The sequence below is a fragment of the Peromyscus maniculatus genome, chromosome 19, assembly GCF_049852395.1.
Source record: "Peromyscus maniculatus bairdii isolate BWxNUB_F1_BW_parent chromosome 19, HU_Pman_BW_mat_3.1, whole genome shotgun sequence".
Classification (NCBI taxonomy): domain Eukaryota; kingdom Metazoa; phylum Chordata; class Mammalia; order Rodentia; family Cricetidae; genus Peromyscus; species Peromyscus maniculatus.
This window is the reverse complement of record NC_134870.1, coordinates 58,820,233-58,840,259: the sequence shown is the minus strand read 5'-3', so window position 1 is coordinate 58,840,259 and position 20,027 is coordinate 58,820,233. Positions and strand designations below refer to the sequence as shown.

The window sequence follows — 20,027 nt, the reverse complement described above, 5'->3', positions numbered from 1 at the left end:
AAGGCCGAGGACGTCGGGAACCACGCGTAGGGCGGGGCGGGAATCCTCGAGGAGGAGGCGGGGCGGACGGCGCCGATCAGGCAGCTCGGAGGGCAGCCCCGGCGTCTGTCAGTCCGCACCGTTTGAAAACAGTTCGTTGTGCCGCCGCGGCCGCCGCCGGGTTCCCGCCCTGCCGGGTCTGACGCGACCGCGCCGCCGCGGCGCTTTGTGCTCCGCCCGCCACTGATGCTGCGTGCCCGGGACGACGGGCTCCGCGGTTGCATCGTCTGAGGCTGGCCGCGAGGCGCCCAGGTCGGCATCATGTCGCTGCCTCCGGAGAAAGCCTCGGAGCTCAAGCAGCTCATCCACCAGCAGCTGAGCAAGGTGAGGAGCGCGGGCGGACCGGCCCCGAGCTCTCTCGGTGGGGACCCGAGCAGGGAGTGCTCAGGGCTCTGCAGCCGGGGTGCGGGACGGCTGGGAAACCGAGGCGATCGCTGGCGATGTCCTCCAGTTCAGGTAGAAGTAGTCCAAGGCGAGATGTCAGGGTTACTCTTAGCCAGGAACCCCGATCTGCAGTAAGAAGAGCATAAGTGACCGACAACGAACGCATTTACCCCACTCGGGGCTTCCAGGAGAGAGAAGCGCGAGTTTCAACCTGCGGCGCTCGACTGCTGCCTGTAAGCTGAAGTAATAAAGCCCTCTTTATGGTGTGTGCGTGCGCCGGGGTTTGTGCCGGGTCTCTGGCTTCTTTCGTCGAATCCTCGAAAGTGTCTCACTTTTCCATCGGATAGGCAAGGGAGTAGGCTGACAAGTAAGTTTAGAGTTGCAAGTTGAATTAGCGGAAAGCTGAAATAACTCGCTTTTGGGTCTGCCTCCTCACAGGTTTGTGTTTCTCTACTTCCCCTCTAAAGATTTGTTTTCATTAAGTTATTTGTGGGCAACCAGCAATAAAGGTAGTTCGTTGATAACCAGCCAGTTCAGATTGCTTCTAGTATTTTGCTCAAAAGTCTCACCTCTTTAAAAGCTTACTTTTATTGGCATTGGCCGTTAGTTTTAGAAGCCGAAAACTCGAGAACTGGTGGTATTTATTTAACTGCTTTATAATGTTGTAAATTCTGAGTTTTCTCCACAGATGGATGTCCATGGCAGGATAAGAGAAATTCTCGCCGAGACTATACGAGAAGAATTGGCACCTGATCAACAACATTTATCCACAGAAGATCTGATCAAAGCTCTTAGACGTCGAGGAATCATTGATGATGTAATGAAAGAACTTAATTTTGTGACTGTGAGTAATTTTTTAGGCAAACAAATTGAAAGTGTGACTATTTGCTGTGTTTACGTTTATAGGGTCCATACCTGGGGTTCTTCATTTGTAAAACCACTATAATTTCATTCTGTCTAGTAATAGCCCTTTTTCTTAGGGTTTGTTTTTGTTTTCCGAGACAGGGTTCCTCTGTGTAATAGTCCTGGCTGTCCTGGAACTCATTCTGTAGACCAGGCTGGCCTCTTACTAACAGAGATCCCTGAACTACCACTGCTCCTCCATTTTTTCTTAGTTTTTAAAAAAGTACTAGTTTTATGTGTGTGGTTGTTTTGCCTGCATGTGAGTCTGTGAACCACTTGCATGCCTGGTGGTCAGGAAGGGCTTCAGTCCCCTGGAAATGGAGTGAACCACCATCAATCAGGGTGTTGGGAATTGAACCTGGGTTCCCTGAAAGAGCAACAGGTGCTCTAAACTACAGCTCCTGTACTATCGTTCCGACAGGTGGTGATTGTTGTTGCTTTTCTTTTCTTTTTCCAGGCAGGGTTTCTTTGTGTATTCCTGGCTGTCCTGGAACTTGCTTTGTAGATCAGGCTGGCCTTGAACTCAGAGATCCTGCCTGCCTCTGCCTCCTGAGTGCTGGGATTAAAGTGGACCGCCACCACCACCCAGCTCCTTTTCTAAGGTTTTCAGTTGGCCCCAACATGAGTTGGCAGATAGTGCTGTTGAGATGGGAGGTGTACACCATACTTCCCTCTCTGAAGTGGAGCAACTCCTGTTACTCTGTAGATGTCTGTTCTTCAGTTAGGCCTGAGTTTAAAACAAGTACACTTACACAGTTCCTTAAGGAAAAAAACTGACAGATCTCTACAAATAGGTCAGTAGTGGGATGTGTCCTGGTGAGCTTAGTAAGTAGGCCTTATTTTGAAAATGAGGCAATAATGAAAAACTGTGACCTCAATACAGGAATAATAGTCTACTAGAAATAGGATGGACTCATACCCTGGAGAATTGGGCACTTTAGTACATTATCATCTTTTGGGTTTTGAGGTTTGCAAACCCATTTGTTAGAAAAACTGACCTATTAACAGGCTCTGCTTTATGAATGTTACTTTTTAAGTCTTTGTTTGGTTGGGTTTTTGTTGTTGTTGTTGTTTGGGTTTTTTGAGACAGGGTCTCACTATATAGCTCTGGTTGTCCTGGAACTCACTATATAGACAAAGCTGGCCCTGAAATCACAGAGATTCCCCCTACCTGTGCCTCCCAAGCGCAGGGAGTAAAGGTAAATGCCAGTATCCCCAAAAGCCAAACGTTATATAGGGATTAAAGGAAGTTTAGCCTTGTTTAAGGTATTGGTTTGTTTTAAGGCCAGGCTTGGTGGCGCATGCCTTTAATTCTAGCACTCTTGAGGCAGACAGACAGGGCTCTGTGAGTTCGAGGCCAGCCTGGTCTGCACAGCAACCTCCAGGACAGCCAGGGCTACAAAGAGAAACCTAGTCTCAAAACAACAACAACAAAAAACTTAAAAAAAAAAAAAAATTGTGGATGGCAAGATTTAAAGACAATTGAATCCCTTTGTATTAGATTTTTACCAGTTAGATCTCTTTTATGCAGGAATTTATTTTCATTTTAATTAGGCTAGCAGATAAAGGCTTTAGTTTGTTTTATATCTCTCTCTTTTTTTTTTTAATACTTTTGGAGGCAGTTTGACCTAATCTCTTGCTCTACGTCCTAATCCTGTAGTGCTTTGTTGTGCCACTGCCGTTCTCTTAACTAAAATCTTTATTTCCTCACTTTTATTTTTTCCCTCTACTTTTCTAGGACAGTGTTGATCAAGAACTCCCTTCTCCAAAGCAAGCTGTTGCTTTTGATAAACAGTCAACATTAAAAAAAAGTATGTATATACAGATATATATTTTTAACAGAAACTTGTCTGTGGTTGGTAATGGACATGCTATAGTGTTTGGTATTTGATAGAAAACATTTCAAGTTTTTCTTTTCAAGATGAAGTACTTAAAATTTGTCATTAGTTAACCTAAAATTTAGATGCTGTTTTGCGTGAAATATATCAGATATACTATATAGTATACCCCAAATCAGGAGCATTGATTTCTGATGTTGTAATGATATATTTTATAAAAACTGATGGTACAGCGCCTTTTATCCCAGCACTTGGGAGGCAGAGGCAGGTGAATCTCTGTGAATTGGAGGCCAGCCTGGTCTACAGAGTGAGTTCCAAGGCAGCCAAAGACATATAGAGAGACCCTGTCTCCAAAAACAAAGAAAGCAAACTATATGTGCTTGCTGTTTAATGGTGAAATAATTATTTGACAGATACAGTTACTAAGTTGATAATGATCTGAGTTGGCTTGTGGAGGTGATTTCATGCTTTATAGACAGCTAAAAACCAAAGGTACACCTAACCTTGGCTTTGATTCTCTCAAATGTAGCAAGTCTGTAAACTCAGTAAAGACTATATTATAGATCTCTGCTTGCTATAATGCAAATGATTCTGCTACATAGTAAACTGGGTGATTCACTTTTTATTTTAGTCAAAGTCTGTGTCTGTCAAGTCGTTTCTAATGTCTTGATCACATTCATTCAGTTATCTGGCAGTTTCCTCATATGTTGCTACACTTTGCAGCTAATGTTGATCCAACACGGAGGTATCTTTACCTTCAGGTTTTGGGTGGAAAAGCTTTCTTGGAACATCTGCAAGAACCTGAGCCTTTACCAGGACAAATTTGTTCGACGTTTACTTTGTGTTTACATTATCGGAACCAACGTTTCCGCTCAAAGCCTGTTCCGTGTGCTTGTGAGCCAGATTTCCATGACGGATTTCTGCTTGAAGTTCACAGAGAAAGTTTAGGTAAGAAACAGTAATGACACCTAATTAAACGTGTTTGCTTTTTGTTTGTTGCAGAACAACTACAGCAACCTGTGCTATAGAGAGATTGTGAACCCGGCCTGGGGGCTCCACTTTGAATCCCAGCACTCAGGGCAGAGGCAGTCAGAGCTCTGAGTTGCCTAGTGAGACCTTGGGGGCTGGGGGAGGACAGATTGATTATGGTAGATGAGTATCTCTAGGATTTTGTTCAGTTTTAACTCCCTAGTACTATTTCTTATTTAAATGAATTCTTAACTGCTTCTTGCTCTATTCACTAATTTTCTCTTAATTTTTTTCTATGTTAATTGGTGTTTTTTGTTTTGTTTGTTTTTTGTTTTTGTTTTTTAGTTAATTGCTTATATCTATTATGTACATAGTCTTTTGTACCTTCAAGTACTGGAATTACAAGTATGTGCCACCACACCTAGTTTTGAAACTTAACAGTCTAAGTTTGAATCTGGTTGTGGTGGTTTGTGTTTCTAATCCTTATAATCCTATCACATGGCCAGTTTTAGCAGGAAGAAGGAGCTAAGGCAGGAGGATTTCAAGTTGGAGGCCAGCCTGGTCTACATAGTAAGACCATGTCTCAAAAACATCACACATTAAAAAAAAAGTTTGTATAATGTATCAATGCATTAGATACATTTTACTTATCAACTTAAAGCCATAAAGCAAGCAAAATTGCAGAAGTCTGCCTAAATAATTTAGTGCCTGTAAAAGATGCCTCAGAGATTTTTACCTTTTCTATTGTTTTTATGAGCTGGGGTCTCAAGTAGCACAGGCTGTCCTTGAACTCTGTGTATAGCTGAGGGTGGCCCTAAGCTTCTGACTCTCCTGCCTATACCCTCTAGTGCTTTAGGTGTGTGCCAACAGACATGGTTTATTTGAGGCTGAGGTCAAACCCAAGGCCTTGTCCATAATAGACGAGCACTCTGCAAACTGAGCTAAACCCCAGTCCTTTTGAGATTTTTTTTTTCTCCCTATAAAAATGTTGGTTTGTTTGGGGTTTTTTTTTTGTTGTTGTTGTTGTTTTCAAGACAGGGTTTCTCTGTGTAGTCCTGGCTGTCCTGGAACTCACTCTCTATAGACCATTAACATTTTTAAAGGGAGGCTAGTGTGGTGGCCTACGCCTTTAATCCCAGCCCTTGGGAGGCAGAGGCAGATGGATCTCTGAGTTCTAGGCCAGCCTGGTCTAGGGTTCCAAGGACTGCTAGGACTACACAGAGAAACTCTGTCTTAAAAAAACCAAAAAGAGAGAGAGAATGGAAGAAAATGTTAATGCATACACCTCCCCACCCCCACACAAACGAAGACTTTTAAAAAATGTTAATTAGTTGGGCAGTTGTGGCGCATGCCTTTAATCCCAGCACTTGGGAGACAGAGGTAGGCGGATTGAACATCTGGTATTGATGTGAGTTCTAAGGTTCTGACCATTGGTCCTCTTGGTTGTGCAGCATGTACTATAACAACTACTAAGTCATCTTGGCCCCTGGTTCTTCCAGTTTTATGTAGATAATACTGTGATAATTTCTGGAGTTGTAGAGTGAATGTAATTTGAGGATTAATGTTGACATGTGGTAGGGTTTTATATTTTTATTTTATGTGTATGGGTGTTGTGCCTGCATATATGTGCATTTGGGCACAATGTGTGATGTGCAGTGCCCACAGAGGCTAGCAGAGGGCATAAGATCCCCTGGAACTGGAGTTACAGAGGGCTGCGAGTGGCCATGTCGGTGCTGGGAATTGAACACACAGGCTCTGCAAGAACAAGTGTTCTTAGTCACTGAGCCATCTGTCCAGCCCCCTGCAGTTTTAGGGTTCTCTTTTTGGTGTGTATATGCTTTTTTTGAGAGGGGTCTCACTAAGTACTCTGACAGGCCTTGAACTTACAGATCATACCACCTCTACTTTCAGAGTGCTGGGATTGGAGGTGTGTACACCTCACCTAGCTGATGGCCTTTTCTTTGTAGTTTTATATAATATAATAAATTCTATTCAAGAATAGAATTTTCATGGATCAGGAAGAATTGACTACAGTAAGTAACATAACTAAATAACTTCTAGATAAGTCGTCATACTCTGCTAGTCCTCTCAAATATCAGTCATTGAAATGGGATGATATTTTCCCCCAGATTCTGGCATACTTTCAGAGACCTCACCAAATTATTTCATTGTATGTAAGCTTATGTGTAGCTAGAGTTTTCCGGCCTTGCCCACAGTCAGGACAAATCTTTGTCAACCACCAGTCCCACAGCCGCTCAGACCCAACCAAGTAAACACAGAGACTTATATTGCATACAAACTGTATGGCCGTGGCAGGCTTCTTGCTAACTGTTCTTATAGTTTAAATTAATCCATTTCCATAAATCTATGCCTTGCCACGTGGCTGGTGGCTTACCGGCATCTTCACATGCTGCTGGTCATGGCGGCGGCTGCAGTGTCTCTCTGCCTCCGCCTTCTGCTTCCCAGAATTCTCCTCTCTCCTTGTCCCACCTACTTCCTGCCTGGCCACTGGCCAACCAGTGTTTTATTTATTGACCAATCAGAGCAATTTGACATATAGACCATCCCACAGCACTTATGTAGTATATTTTTCAGTAAGTGTGTGTGTGTGTGTGTGTGTGTGTGTGTGTGTGTGTGTGTGTGCGCACTTGTGTACATGTGGTGCTGGGTATGGAATCAAAGGCTTCAGGCATGCTAGGTAATCACTACCATTTAGCTACACCCTCAGCTTGTAAAATGATTCTGTGTTCCTAAGTAATACATAATACGTGTATTTTGTCTTCGGTTTGTGTTGCTAGGTGATGGAACTAGAATGGCCGATTCAACAACAATGTTATCAATAAGTGATCCAATTCACATGGTGCTGATCAAAACAGACATATTTGGTGAGACCACTTTAGTGGCATCCTATTTTCTGGAATGGAGATCAGTTTTGGGCTCAGAAAATGGAGTGACCAGTCTGACTGTGGAACTTATGGGTGTAGGTATGATGATTAGTGTCACTCTTATCTTTTTATAAATACTGTTGTAAATACATTTTATGTCGACAAAAGGGCTTTACAGGAGGGAGACCTGTAAAACAGCGTTTAATCAGAATTTCAGTAGTAAGTTGTCTCATGAATATCTGGAAGAACAATGCACCATCGTTCTTCAAAGTCAGTCTGGCTTATCTTAAGGAATTTTTTTTCCTGGAAAATGAATAGAAATTTTGGAGGTTCAACATTTTGTTGTTGTTGTTAAATAAATATAAAGTTTTAAAGAAAACCAGGATTCTTTTAAATACATGAGTACATGTATGCATAAGCTTCTCCCGATGTGCCCTAGAGTACAGCATATCCCCATCACTACAGTGGTTCTTAGGGGTAGGTTATGGGTTATTTTGTTTTTGATTATGGCTGGAATGAGTTCTCCATATAGAACAGTTGGCCGCCTCATGCTGGGATTATTGGCGTGTACCGCCGTGCCAGCTTCATACCAATGGTTATTGATGAATGAGTAGATAGATGTTCCTCTAGCCCCTTACAGTGGACAAGTGAAATCTGAAAGGGTTGCTAGCTTGTTTATTGTCAGTAGCAATGAACAGTAAAGGACAGAGGTTGTACATTATTACTTCCTTGGATTTTGCATACTGCCTGCTATGTGGTATATATTAGCTCATGAACTGAGGAAAACAAAAGCTACTAATGTTTTATCTATAACATGTAATGGAATTGCATTAGTATCATAGCTTACATACAAGTTAAACTTGGGACTACATGATGGTTAAGATGCTACACAGGCATGAGGAACTGTGTTCTATCCCCAGCGCCCACATAAAAACAAAGCTGGGCATGGTGGCCTGCATCTGTAACCCAGCTCTTGATGGCAGTGGAGACATGCAAATCCTGGGAACTCACTGCCCAGCCAGTCTAGCTAATTGGTGAGCTCCAGGTTCAGTGAGAAACTTTGTCTCAAAAGCTAAGACTGAGGGCAGAAGTGGAAGGGACTCAGCATCAGCCTCTGGTCTCCACACTCATGTGAGTGGGCAAGGCCAGCTACACATAGACATGCATGAGCAAGCACACAGACAGAAGAAAGAAAGAAAGCTACATTTGGTCAGTAGACAGCAAGGCCTTAGTAATTTGGAATCTAAATCAGACTCAAAATAGGTCTGTATTTAAATAAAAAGAACTAAAGTTCTGTTTATACATGAGATTTGTTTTAAAAAGTGATTTCCGGTCTTTTGTCTTCACAAATAGGCCTGGGCCTGGAGAGAAGGCTCAGTGGTTGAGAGCACTAGCTGCTTTTCTAGAGGACCCATGTTCAGTATACAGCATCCACATAGTGGCTCACTGGTGATTGTTAGTTAACTGCAGTCTCTGGGAATATGGTCTCCAAGGACACTGCATGCATAAGGTGCAAGATAGATATTCCTGCAAGCACTCATAACTGTAAAATCAAAAATTCAAAATCACACAACAAAAGTAGGCCTAACATGGTAATCCTAACAATGACCTGGAAATAAGTATATACTGATCTGCTTAAGAAGTATTAAAGAAAAAAAGAAGAAAAAAAAAAAACCAAAAACAAACAAAACAAGAAGTATTAAATAGTCATATATATATCATGGGTCCAAAATGTGATGTGATAAGAAAGGGTAAACAGAATTACTGTATCTGTTAAAAAGTTTGAATACTTTCTTAATTGTCATGGAGACAATCTTAACAGTTTCTTTGGTTTTGTACTTAATGTAAAATCTAGTTGGAATTATATATTTAAAGATATAAATTTAAGAGGCTGGAGAGAGATGGCTCATTGGTTAATAGCACTGGCAGTTCTTCCAGAGGATGTGGATTCAATTTTCAGCACCCACATGGCATCTTACAACTGTCTGTATATCCAATTCCAGGGGATCTGATACCTTCACACCAGTGCACATAAAATAAAGTTAAATAAATAAAAAAAAGCATTAACAAATTTCAAAAATATGAAAAAAATATAAATTTAAGAATTCCAAATCCATGAGGTCAGAAAAGTTCCTTAATTTTTTTTTAGAAAGCTAAAAATATATTTAATGTTATAATTAAGTATGTGCTTTAGTAAAAAAAAATTTTTTTTTGATTTGGTTCATTTTAAAACTTTGAATCATTTTAAATATGAATATTAAGTGTAATGTTGAGTATTATCATTCTACTTAGGTGATAAAGCACCTTACTCCTAAAGTATTTTGGCTATACTCTGATTGACAAAATACACATAGTCCTGAAAGTCCCATGTTTTAAATAGTTTAAGTAGAATTTTAACTATTTATTTGTATTTATAGGCACAGAATCAAAAGTTTCTGTGGGAATTTTAAACATAAAACTTGAGATGTACCCACCACTGAACCAAACACTATCTCAAGAAGTAGTGAACACACAGGTAAGTCAGTTTCTCTCCTTTGTACATTTGCTTTAGTTGTAGGAAGTATTTACCCCAGAAAGTATTTTCTGTTTAGAAAAAAATAGCATTCCTGTTCAGATGTGTCCTATAAAATTAACCAGAGGGATAGGAAAAGAGCTAGAAAGCTGGGGCTGCCGAGCTTTAGTCCCAGCACTCGGGAGGAGGCAGAGCCAGGCGGATCTCTGTGAGTTCGAGGCCAGCCTGGGCTACCAAGTGAGCTCCAGGACAGGCACCAAAGCTACACAGAGAAACCCTGTCTCGAGAAAGAAGGAAAGAAAAGGCTGGGCCTGGCGATGCTGCTCAGTGGTAGTGCTTGCTAAGCATGTACAAGGCCCCGGGTCTGATCAAACTCCAGGACCAGAAAGAAGTGTGACCGGGAAAGAGTCACACAGTTGAAGGGGTATGGAGTACATCATGGGTCGGTCGGTATCTAAGAAAGCTTCATTGCATTTGCATGTGTTTGTGTGCATTCGGGGTGGGGCTGTGCTGCTGTGTGACTTTCAGGAGTGGACGCTGCCGTTGCACCATGCGGCTCCTGGGGATCCAGCTCAGGTCCTTAGACTTTGGGGGTAGACAGACACCTTGGCCTGCGGAGCCATCTTCATTTCATAGACATTTACTGAGAGCTTGGTCTTGGTGTAATCCTCTGTAGAATGCTTGGGGAGCCTTTATTTCCTGCTGGGGTCCAGCCTCGGCTCGAGTTCAGGTCCTGAGACAGGAAGGGGCACAAGGAAAAATCTGACCCCCAGAGGGATTGCACACAAGTGGCCCCGAATAGCCTGAGCCATCTTTATTTATCCTTTGGCGGAGCTTGTTCTACCAGGCTTACATAGAGTTCTATTATTAGTTTCTGGTTTTGACTTCTAAGAATTACATCGTAGTCATCCTAAAAGCCCCCCTTTGTTCCCCTTTATGCTTCCCTAAGCACATTTCCCTTCCCCTACATAATAACTTCGGTCTAGACTTGGAGTTCAGCACTTTTGCAGGCTTAGCTAAATACCAAGCTAGGCACATCCTGCTCTTGCAGCACTTAGGCCAGCTGGCAGCTGCTTGCATTAAAAAGTTAAAAGGTTGTAGCCATAGGTGGTACATTGCTCTAAGGACAACAATATTTGAACCGGAAAAATGTTTTCATATCTGTAAGATATACCTTTATGCTGGTCTGTGGTGGCACACACCTTTAATCCCAGCACTCAGGAAGCAGAGACAGGTGGATCTCTGAGTTCGAGTCTAGCCTGGTCTACAGAGCAAGTTCCTGGACAGCCAAGGCTACACAGTGAAACCTTGTCTCAGGAAAAAAAAAAAAAGGACATGCTTTTATATTGTTCCCTAGGGTCCTACTTGTCTCAGTCTCTCTGTAAAAGGCAGTCTTTGATAAGGTGCTCTTCCCATTCCACCATACCATTCTTCTTCCACCAATATAAGCTCTAGTGGATGGTTAAGGTGGATCTATCCATCCCACACTTTGCATTGCATTTTTCCCTATATTGAGTCAGAAAAGTTCTCAGGGTTAGGAATTGCAGTTATTAATTCCAGATAAGAAATTTGAGAAGCATTAGCCTCCTGCCGAATCTTAGGGAAAACATTTGAGAAAACAGAGTTTCCAGGGAAAATTACAGCTGTCACATGTGTGACTGACAAAGTGAAACTAAAAACCACCATAAGAATCAACAGCAGCCGGGCGGTGGTGGCGCACGCCTTTAATCCCAGCACTCGGGAGACAGAGCCAGGTGGATCTCTGTGAGTTCAAGGCCAGCCTGGGCTACCAAGTGAGTTCCAGGAAAGGCGCAAAGTTACCCAGAGAAACCCTGCTTTGAAAAACCAAAAAAAAAAAAATCAGCAGCATAATGAAAGAGAAAGAGCCTGCAAGCCTGTGAATCCAGCAGTGTCCTGCGCTGCCTCAAAGTCCACTGGTCTTTGCCTCCACAGACCTTGCCCCTCTCAGAGATCCGTTGGACAGGCATTCATACGCTGGCCTGAGACTCGGCTGCTCCGGCCCTGTACTCTCCTAACCATACTGTCGGGTCTCAGCAGTGACTACCTGTGTTTTGTGAGGTCACCAGATTTCTCAGTCCCTTGAGTTGGAATTTATTTATTTTTGTGTATGTGTATGTATATGTTATTTATAAAGCCATATGATATATAAACAAATTATTTGATTTTTTTTTTTTTTTTTTTTTTTTTTTAAATTTAAGACAAGGTTTCTCTGTGTAGCCCTAGCTGTCCTGGAACTCACTCTGTAGACTAGGCTGGTCTTGAACTCATAGATCCATCACCCTTTCTCTGCCTCGCAAGTGCTGGGATTAAAGGTGTATGCCACCACTGCCCCAATAATTATTTTAATTACAATTTATTTTGTTGGGGTTTTGTTGTTGTTTTGAGACAAGAGTGCCTGAGCTCAAAGTTTGTTATTTTGAGTTGGGAATTGAATCCAGGGGTTCTTGAATTGTGTACATCTAATACCACTGAGTGTCATCCCCAGACCCGTGGATTCTCCATTTTTTTGACACAGGCTCTCACTGTGTAGCCTTGGCCTGCCTGAACCTCACAGAGATCCACCTGCCTCGGCTTCCCATGTGCTTGAATTCAAGGCCTGTGCCACTACACATGCCAGGTTCTTTTTTTCCAGACAGGGTTTCTCTGTGTAGTTTTGATGCCTGTCCTGGATCTTGCTCTGTAGACCAGGCTGGCCTTGAACTCACAGAGATTCGCCTGGCTTTGCCTCCCTTGAGTGCTGGGGTTAAAGGCGTGCGCCACCGCCACCCAGCCAGGTTCTTCTTTTTAAAGCTAACGTTTTATGTTCTTATTTGCTTTTAGATATTTATTTTCTTTATATGTGTGTGTCTATGTTGATGTATGTGCATGCATGTTGTGTGGATGCCCGAAGAATCTAGATGAGGTTATAGCCCTCAAGTTGCAGTTAAAGGTGGCTGTGAGCCACCCAATGTGGGTGCTAGGAATGAAACCCAGGTCCTCTGGAAGAGCAGCCAGTGCTCTTAACCACTGAGCCATCTCTCCAGACCTTGACGTTTTATATTTTGTTATTTTTCTGTGATAACAGTCATTTTAGAGATAGCTTATTCTGTTTCATACATGTGTGTATGTATATATACATATGTACACACACACACATATTCACACACACAGATACACATATGAAATGTCTAAAAATCACATTCTTTGTAAACATTTTTTATATTTTTGGTTGTGAGCCTAGCCTTTAATGGCTGAGCCATCTCTCCAGCCCTGTAAACATTTTTTAAATTTTATGTATTATTGTGTGTGCACTAAATGGGGGCTGGGGGCACATGTGCCATGGTGCTTGTGTGGAGGCCACAGGACTACTTTGTGGAGTTGACTCTCTCCTACCTTTAGATGCATTCTGGGGATCAGACTCAGGTCAGCAGGCTTACGTGACAAGCCCCTTTAACACGCTGAGCCACCTCACTGGTCTTATTCTTACAATTTTAGTCAGGAATGCTTACTAGTCTTAAACAGATGCTAAAAACTGCCTGCAACTCTCCAGGGGATCCAGTCACTCTTGGCTCTGTGGGCACTTGCATCCACACACCTACACAAACATGTAAGTTTGAGGGAAAAAAAGGGGGTGGGAGGAGACCAGGTGCCATGTGCTGGGGACATAACAGTGCACAGGTAGCACTATTTTTTTAAAGACAGGGTCTCTCTTTTATGTCGCTGTGGCTGGCCTGGAACTTACTATGTAGACCAGGTTGGCCTTGAATTCACAGAGCTCTTCCTGCCTCTGCCTCCTGAGTGCTAGAATTAAAAGCATGTGCTTCCACGCCTGGCTTACAGCAGCTTATTTTTAGGAGTCTGGAGACAGTAAACAAAATGCCAGAAACAGAAGGTGTTAATGGAAAACTTACTACAGGGTGATGTGTGATAGAATGGTTACTGGGAGGCCAGTTGAGGTCAGATGTCTAGGGTAGGGAGCTGTCTGAACTTCAAGAACATTAGTAGTAGTAATTCCAAAATTGGGCCTGTATGTTCCGGGTAGTGGGAGCTAAGGGCTTAAAGAAAAGGCTTGTGTGGATGGGAGCGAGAGAAAACGAGGCAGGGCCAGAGTGAGAATAAACTCAGGCAGGTGGTTTTCAGTATGGTAGGTGATTGATCTGTTTTATTATTTAAAAACTTCGTTGTGTGCAGGGAAAGGTCACGTGGATTGTTGATGTGGTTATAAAATCCGGGAAATGTCGAGTTGTTTGCAAATAAGTCAGTGTTAGGTCAAGTTGACATGGTAGCAGGGATGGAGAACAATAGATTGTTCCAGTAATTTTAGGAAATTGAATTTTTTTATTTCAAGCTTGCCTTGGAACGTCAGAAAACTGCAGAGAAAGAACGATTATTTCTGGTCTATGCTAAGCAGTGGTGGAGAGAGTATTTGCAAATTCGACCCTCACACAACTCACGGCTGGTAAAGATTTTTGCACAGGTTCGTAAATCATATTGGAAAAGTTTCATCCCTGTATTTGAGATGCAGTGCTGTAAATATTTAATTTGCACAGAAAAAAATATTTTCATAACCCAAATGAATGTTTATTTCTAAAGTAGTTATCTTTTATTCGCTAGGTCAATGGCATAATACAATCTTTATTAACTTGGAATATTTCTTTTTTATGATACTTAAACTTGATTAAACATTTGGATACGTTATAGCTTGTTCAAGTTGAACTCTGTACAGAACAGGGGCTCTGGACATACATTGCGTTAGTTTTGTTTACAGAACAAAGCAAAAAACAGTAGTAAGTGCCATTGGGATGGCACAGTGAGGAAAGCATTTGCTGTGCAAGCTGGCGACCTGAGTTCAGTCCCTGGAACTCATATAAAGGAGGAAGGAAGAACCAGCTCTACAGAGTTGTTCTCTGACCTTCACACCTGCATTGGGGCACAATATTCACACAGTAGTAAAAATAATACATGAACTGTTTTAAAAGCAATCCTCAGTGCATTAATTGTGTATGACCAATATTTCTAAGCCAAAGACCAGGGATGTTTAACTGCATAATTTCACCTAGATGTACCTTGACTCACGGTGCCGTTTCATGTTTGTGAACATGTTGTTAGGTTGAAAGTGCCGTTAATACAGCTGACCTGCCCTGTTGTGGCTTAGCAACATAATACACTAAGGGATATCAGTTGTTTACCTTGCAATCAGGTGACACACTGGAGCTGTGGCTACCCAGTGTTAAGAAATATTACATGCTACATATTACTAGTCTAGAGATTAAAATTTAAGGTATAGTTTCTACTTCATATATAAGTATAGCTTCTGAGGAATAGATCAAGTAGTTTATACATGTTGAGCTCCTGTACAGTGTTAGATTATTTTGACTTGAGTGTCTCAGATGTATGCATTCATATGTATATCCTGCACTCCCTAATCATTCGGACAAACCACAAATGGCCTCATTTCTAAATAGGGAGCTTGGGAATAAGAATCCTAAATTAGGGGGCTAGAGAGATGGCTCAGAGGTTAAGAGCACTGACTGCTCTTCCAGAGGTTCTGAGTTCAATTCCCAGCAACCACATGGTGGCTCACAACCATCTGCAATGAGATCTGGTGCCCTCTTCTGGCCTGCAGTCATACATGTTGTATACATAATAAATAAATAAATCTTTAAAAAAAAAATTAAATTAAAAAAAAAAAAGAATCCTAAATTAGCAGCTGGGTGGTGGTGTCACACGCCTTTAATCCCAGCACTTGAGAGGCAGAGCCAGGTGGATCTGTGAATTCAAGGCCAACCTGGGCTACAGAGTGAGTTCCAGGACAGGCACCAAACTACACAGAGAAACCCTGTCTTGCAAAACCAAAAAAAAAAAAAAAAAAAGTCCTAAATTAGCATTGGTGAGAAGAAGAAAAATTGCTTCTAACTTTATATGGTGTTATCCATGCTAAGGTATGGGATTGTATTGGAGAAGTGCTGTGTAGAAATACATTAGTGGTTCTAAAAATTGAGCAGTAGTGTTTCTATTGCCTGAGTTAGGTTTTATTCCATCAGAGCATTTTGCATCATCTCCAAAGTTTTAATCACCAGTGGCTCCTTTACTTGGCTGTGTTAGTAATCAAAATATTAAGAAAAATGTAAGGTTAACAGTCAAATATTTTGTCTGGATATTAAGTTCTGTGTGGTAATACAAAGGATTATTTCAGCTTAGATTTAGATGTCCTTCCCTTCCTTTATCTATCTGCTGACCCCTTTTCAGAGCGGTTCTTAACTACTACAGGCTTTGACATCAGACAGCTTAGGCTTTAAAAATCCTGGTTCCAGCACACACCTTTGATCCCAGCACTCAGGAGGCAGAGGCAGGACATCTCTGAGTTCGAGACCCGCCTGGTCTACAGAATGAGTTCCAGGACAGCCAGGGCTACACAGAGAAACCCTTGTCTTTAAAAAGAAAGCAAAACATAATCCTGGCTCCACTGTATAGTAGCTATAGTTTGTCTCATTTATGAAATGAGAATAAAGTAGACTTTATGACAATTGTAAAAGATGTTAGTCAGCCATTAGTAGCCTAGTGCTAGATACAAGGTATACACTCAATAAATGGTGTCCAGAATAATCTACAGGATAATAGAAAGATGTGACACTTGGGATGATTTACTTGGTGTTGCAGCTCATGTTTTCCCCTTCTTCCTCCAGGATGAGAACGGGATAAATAGACCAGTCTGTTCCTATGTTAAACCACTTCGAGCTGGACGGCTTCTGGATACTCCGAGGCAAGCAGCGCGGTTTGTTAATGTCCTTGGTTACGAACGAGCCCCTGTCATCGGAGGAGGTGGCAAACAGGAGCAGTGGTGCACTCTGCTGGCTTTTCTCTGTAGAAACAAGGTATCGTACACACATAACAAATAGTGATATTCGTTACCATAAGTATTCTTAATTTATAGCATACAGAGTTTCCTTGAATATGTACATATTATCAACTTGAACAAGTCAAATCTTACCTCTATTATCTGTGACATTTACAATCAGCACTTAAAACTTACCATCTTTATTTTTGTATGGAATTTCTGATTTAATAGAATGTTGTTTGTTCCTTTATGATAGAGACTCATACCTACTTGTCAGAAACAAAGTCATAGAGTTAAATGTGTTGGCTCATGCCTGTAATTCCAGCACTTGGGAGGCTGGGGCAAAAGATCATGGGTTCAAGGCCAGTCTGGACAACAGGAAGCTCCAGGCCAGCCTGTGCTATATAGGGAGATCCTGTCTCAAGAACAGAACATCTGGAGGTAGTGGTGTACAAAGGAAGAGGCAGGTTGTTCTCTGACTATGAGGCCAGCCTAGTGTACATAGCAAGCCCCAGGTCAAATCAAGGCTACATAGTGAGACTGTATCTCAAAAAAACAAAAATCTTAGCTGGGGGCTAGTGGTGCAGGCCTTTAATCCCTTTTAATACTTGGGAGGTAGAAGTTCGAGACCAGCCTAGTCTACAGAGTGAGTTCCAGGACAGCCAGGGCTACACACAGAAACCCTGTCTCCAAAAAACAAAACAAGATCTATAAACAAAATAACTATGAAAAAAATTCTTGGATTTAGTGGTTTGCATTTTTCTTCAGTTTTAAACAGAATTGTATTTAGTAACTTGTATAAATTTGATATTAAACTTTACAAGAAAACTATGTATTTTTATTTTATGTGTATTGATGTTTTGAGTGCATGTTTTTCTGTGCATGACATGTATGCAGTACTTACAGAGGCCAGAAGAGGGCATCAAATCCCCGGGAACTGGTGTTAGAGAGGATTGAGTCACCTTGTGGGTGCTGGGAAACCCAGGTCCTCCGAATAGCAGCCAGTGCTCTTAACTGCTGAGCCATCTCTCCAGCTCCTGATACTAAACTTTGAATGGTTTCAGTAATTTAACTTGGATTATGGGATGATTCTTAATCTCCTCTAAAACTGTTGCTAGTATCATGAGCAAATAAGTAAGAGTGTTTTAACATTTCCTGTCGGTGCAACTGGAAAAGACAGGCTTCTTCCACCTGTGCTGTCTGTAGTAGTTTTGTTCATGGTTGTGTAAATAGAGTGCACAGTCACAAAGGACAGCTCATTTGAGTGGAGGTTGATTTGTCCGTTGGAAAGGTTACTTCTTGTTTTTATTTTTGTTTGTTTTGTGGTGTTTTTGATACAGGGTCTCTCTGTGTAGTCCTGGCTGGCCTGGAACTCGTTCTGTAGACCAGGCTGGTCTCAAACTCACAGAGATCCACCTGCCTCTGTCCCTGAGTGCTTGGAATAAAGTTATGTGCCTTATTGCCAAACAACAAAATGAGAAACTCAGCCAGTGAATGCTTTCTACCCACCTTATTTCTAAAGGTTTCCAAATTTAGGGCTTATTTTAGTATGTATTCTTCTCCCTAAAAAAAGAATTTAGTTTCAACTCATAAAAAACTTAAACTTTATGAAAACTCTCAAGTGAATTTTATATACTAATGTTTACTCAGTTCATGTAGCTTAATAACTATAGCAGAGTACTGAAAATGCTTAGAAGGATCCCATAAACACAAAAGGGTTGGTCCCAGCTTTGTAACTATTTCAAAGCAGATTTAATGAGACAATACTCCCAAAATCAGTGTCAATCTGTTAAAATTCACATAATTCAAAGGAGCAGGTATCAAGTACATACCAGATAGCTCAAGACACCCTTCCTAGGTCTCCATGGGACCCAGCAGTCATAAAAGTTAAGCAATTAACAAAAGTTTGACTAAGTTATACCTTAGGGTTGGTAAATTCTGTGCCTGCCACTGTGGTCATATGATTATTAACCCAAACTAATTATTCTTGTCATAAAATGTGTTTTATGAAAGTTATCAAATAGAATTAAAATCCAACTTATAAAGCCAGGTAGTGTTGGCTCATGCCTTTAATCCCAGCACTTGGGAGGCTGAGGAAGGTGGATTGCTGTGAGTTCAAAGCCAGCATGATCTACATAGTGAATTCTAGTACATCCAGGGCTATGTAGAGAGACCCTGTTTTGAAAAACAAAAGAATCAAAGCAAAACAAACAGATAAATATAATGTATATGTGAAAATTCATTGTTGGCCCTAAATCCAGTAGCAACAGAAATTCTAATGAACTAGATACACAGCAGCTAAGATCCAGACCGTGTCTTATGTCAATGTTCCTTGTAATTTAGAGCCCTTTCAAGTAGCATATGTTCTCCTTGTTTTAGATTAACGCTGGACTAGTGGTTGAACTTGAACCTTTTATTGTAGTTTTTGTTTCGGTATTTAATGGAGCTGTGAATACCTACTAACCTTCCTTGACTTGCCTTCAGGGTGACTGTGAAGACCATGCTAACCTGCTGTGCAGCCTTCTTCTTGGATATGGACTGGAGGCTTTTGTCTGTGTCGGGACCAAGGCAAAGGGGGCACCTCATGCATGGGTTATGACTTGTGGGACTGACGGGACCATCACGTTTTGGGAGAGTTTAACAGGGCACAGGTTAGTCAACTATGTTTACAAGGATAGTAAAATGCAGGTCTAGGGCCAGTGAGTTGAGTCCAAATCGTTGTCCTCTGACTGACTCCACTTGGGTTGCCATAGCATGTGTGTGCTCACACATGGACATCATACATGACGATAGGTATAATTGGGCTGGGGGTCAAACCCAAGGCCTTGCATCTATTTGTTTATTTACTGAGTGTACTGGGGGTCAGAGGACAACTTGCAGAACTGATTTCTTCCACCATGTGCATCCTGAAGCTAAAACTCAAGTCAGGAGGTCAGGAAGCTTGGCAGCAAGCATCTTTATCCACTGAGCCATCTTGAAATTACAGAAGTTTTGTTTGTTAGGATGGTCCTCAAAAGTACGTGTTTATAAGGTAGCTAAATAAATGACCTTTAAGAAAATACTATGCACTTCTAAAATATTCTTTACCATCATGATATTATAGTATTGTGTATATAAAATTTTTTTAGGTAGTCATACATAACAATATACAGTTAAATTATTTTAATTATAATGCTCTCTGGGATAAACTTTCTTGATCTTCACTATAGGTATAGAACCTTTCTTCTTTCTTTTTTTTTAATTTCTAAAAAAAATTTTGAGACAGTTTCTCTGTGTAGCCTTGGCTGTCCTGGAACTTGCTTTGTGTAGACTAGACTGGCCTTGAACTCAGAAATCTGCCTCCCAGGTTCTGGGATTAAAGGTGTGGTCCACTTCCGCCGCTGCTGTCACCACCACCACCACCACCACCACCACCACCACCACCACCACCACCCAACTTAGAATATTTTCTATTGTTTAAAAAGAAAGTGTAAAGTTGGTTTTTGTTTTGTTTTTGAGACAGGGTTTCTCTGTGTAACCTTTGCTATTGTAGAACTCACTCTGTAGCCAAGGTTTTCTATAACTCTGACCGTTTTGGTTTTTTTTTTTTTTTAAGGTGTATTATGTAGATAAGGCAGAGTTAATTGTCTGGGACATAGTTCAGTGGAGCGCTTGCTAAG

General features: G+C 41.5%; 1 protein-coding gene across 7 annotated transcripts in view; it reads left to right on the top strand.

The window, feature by feature from the left end:
- Positions 1-36: 36 nt before the first annotated feature.
- Cep76 (centrosomal protein 76) overlaps positions 37-20,027 on the top strand; it is a 31,311-nt gene continuing 11,320 nt past the window's right edge. For 2 of the 7 annotated variants that reach the window (XM_076555402.1, XM_006970073.4), the window contains exons 1-9: positions 223-363; positions 1,112-1,267; positions 3,065-3,137; positions 3,888-4,112; positions 6,932-7,117; positions 9,436-9,533; positions 13,879-14,007; positions 16,217-16,405; positions 18,853-19,019. In XM_076555402.1, coding sequence (XP_076411517.1) covers positions 301-363; positions 1,112-1,267; positions 3,065-3,137; positions 3,888-4,112; positions 6,932-7,117; positions 9,436-9,533; positions 13,879-14,007; positions 16,217-16,405; positions 18,853-19,019 — 1,286 coding nt within the window. In that variant the 5' untranslated portion in view covers positions 223-300. Of the gene's footprint in view, positions 364-712; positions 862-1,111; positions 1,268-3,064; positions 3,138-3,887; positions 4,113-6,931; positions 7,118-9,435; positions 9,534-13,878; positions 14,008-16,216; positions 16,406-18,852; positions 19,020-20,027 lie in introns of those variants that run through there. The other 5 variants (XM_076555403.1, XM_042263769.2, XM_015998696.3 and 2 more) reach the window with 4 other exon arrangements.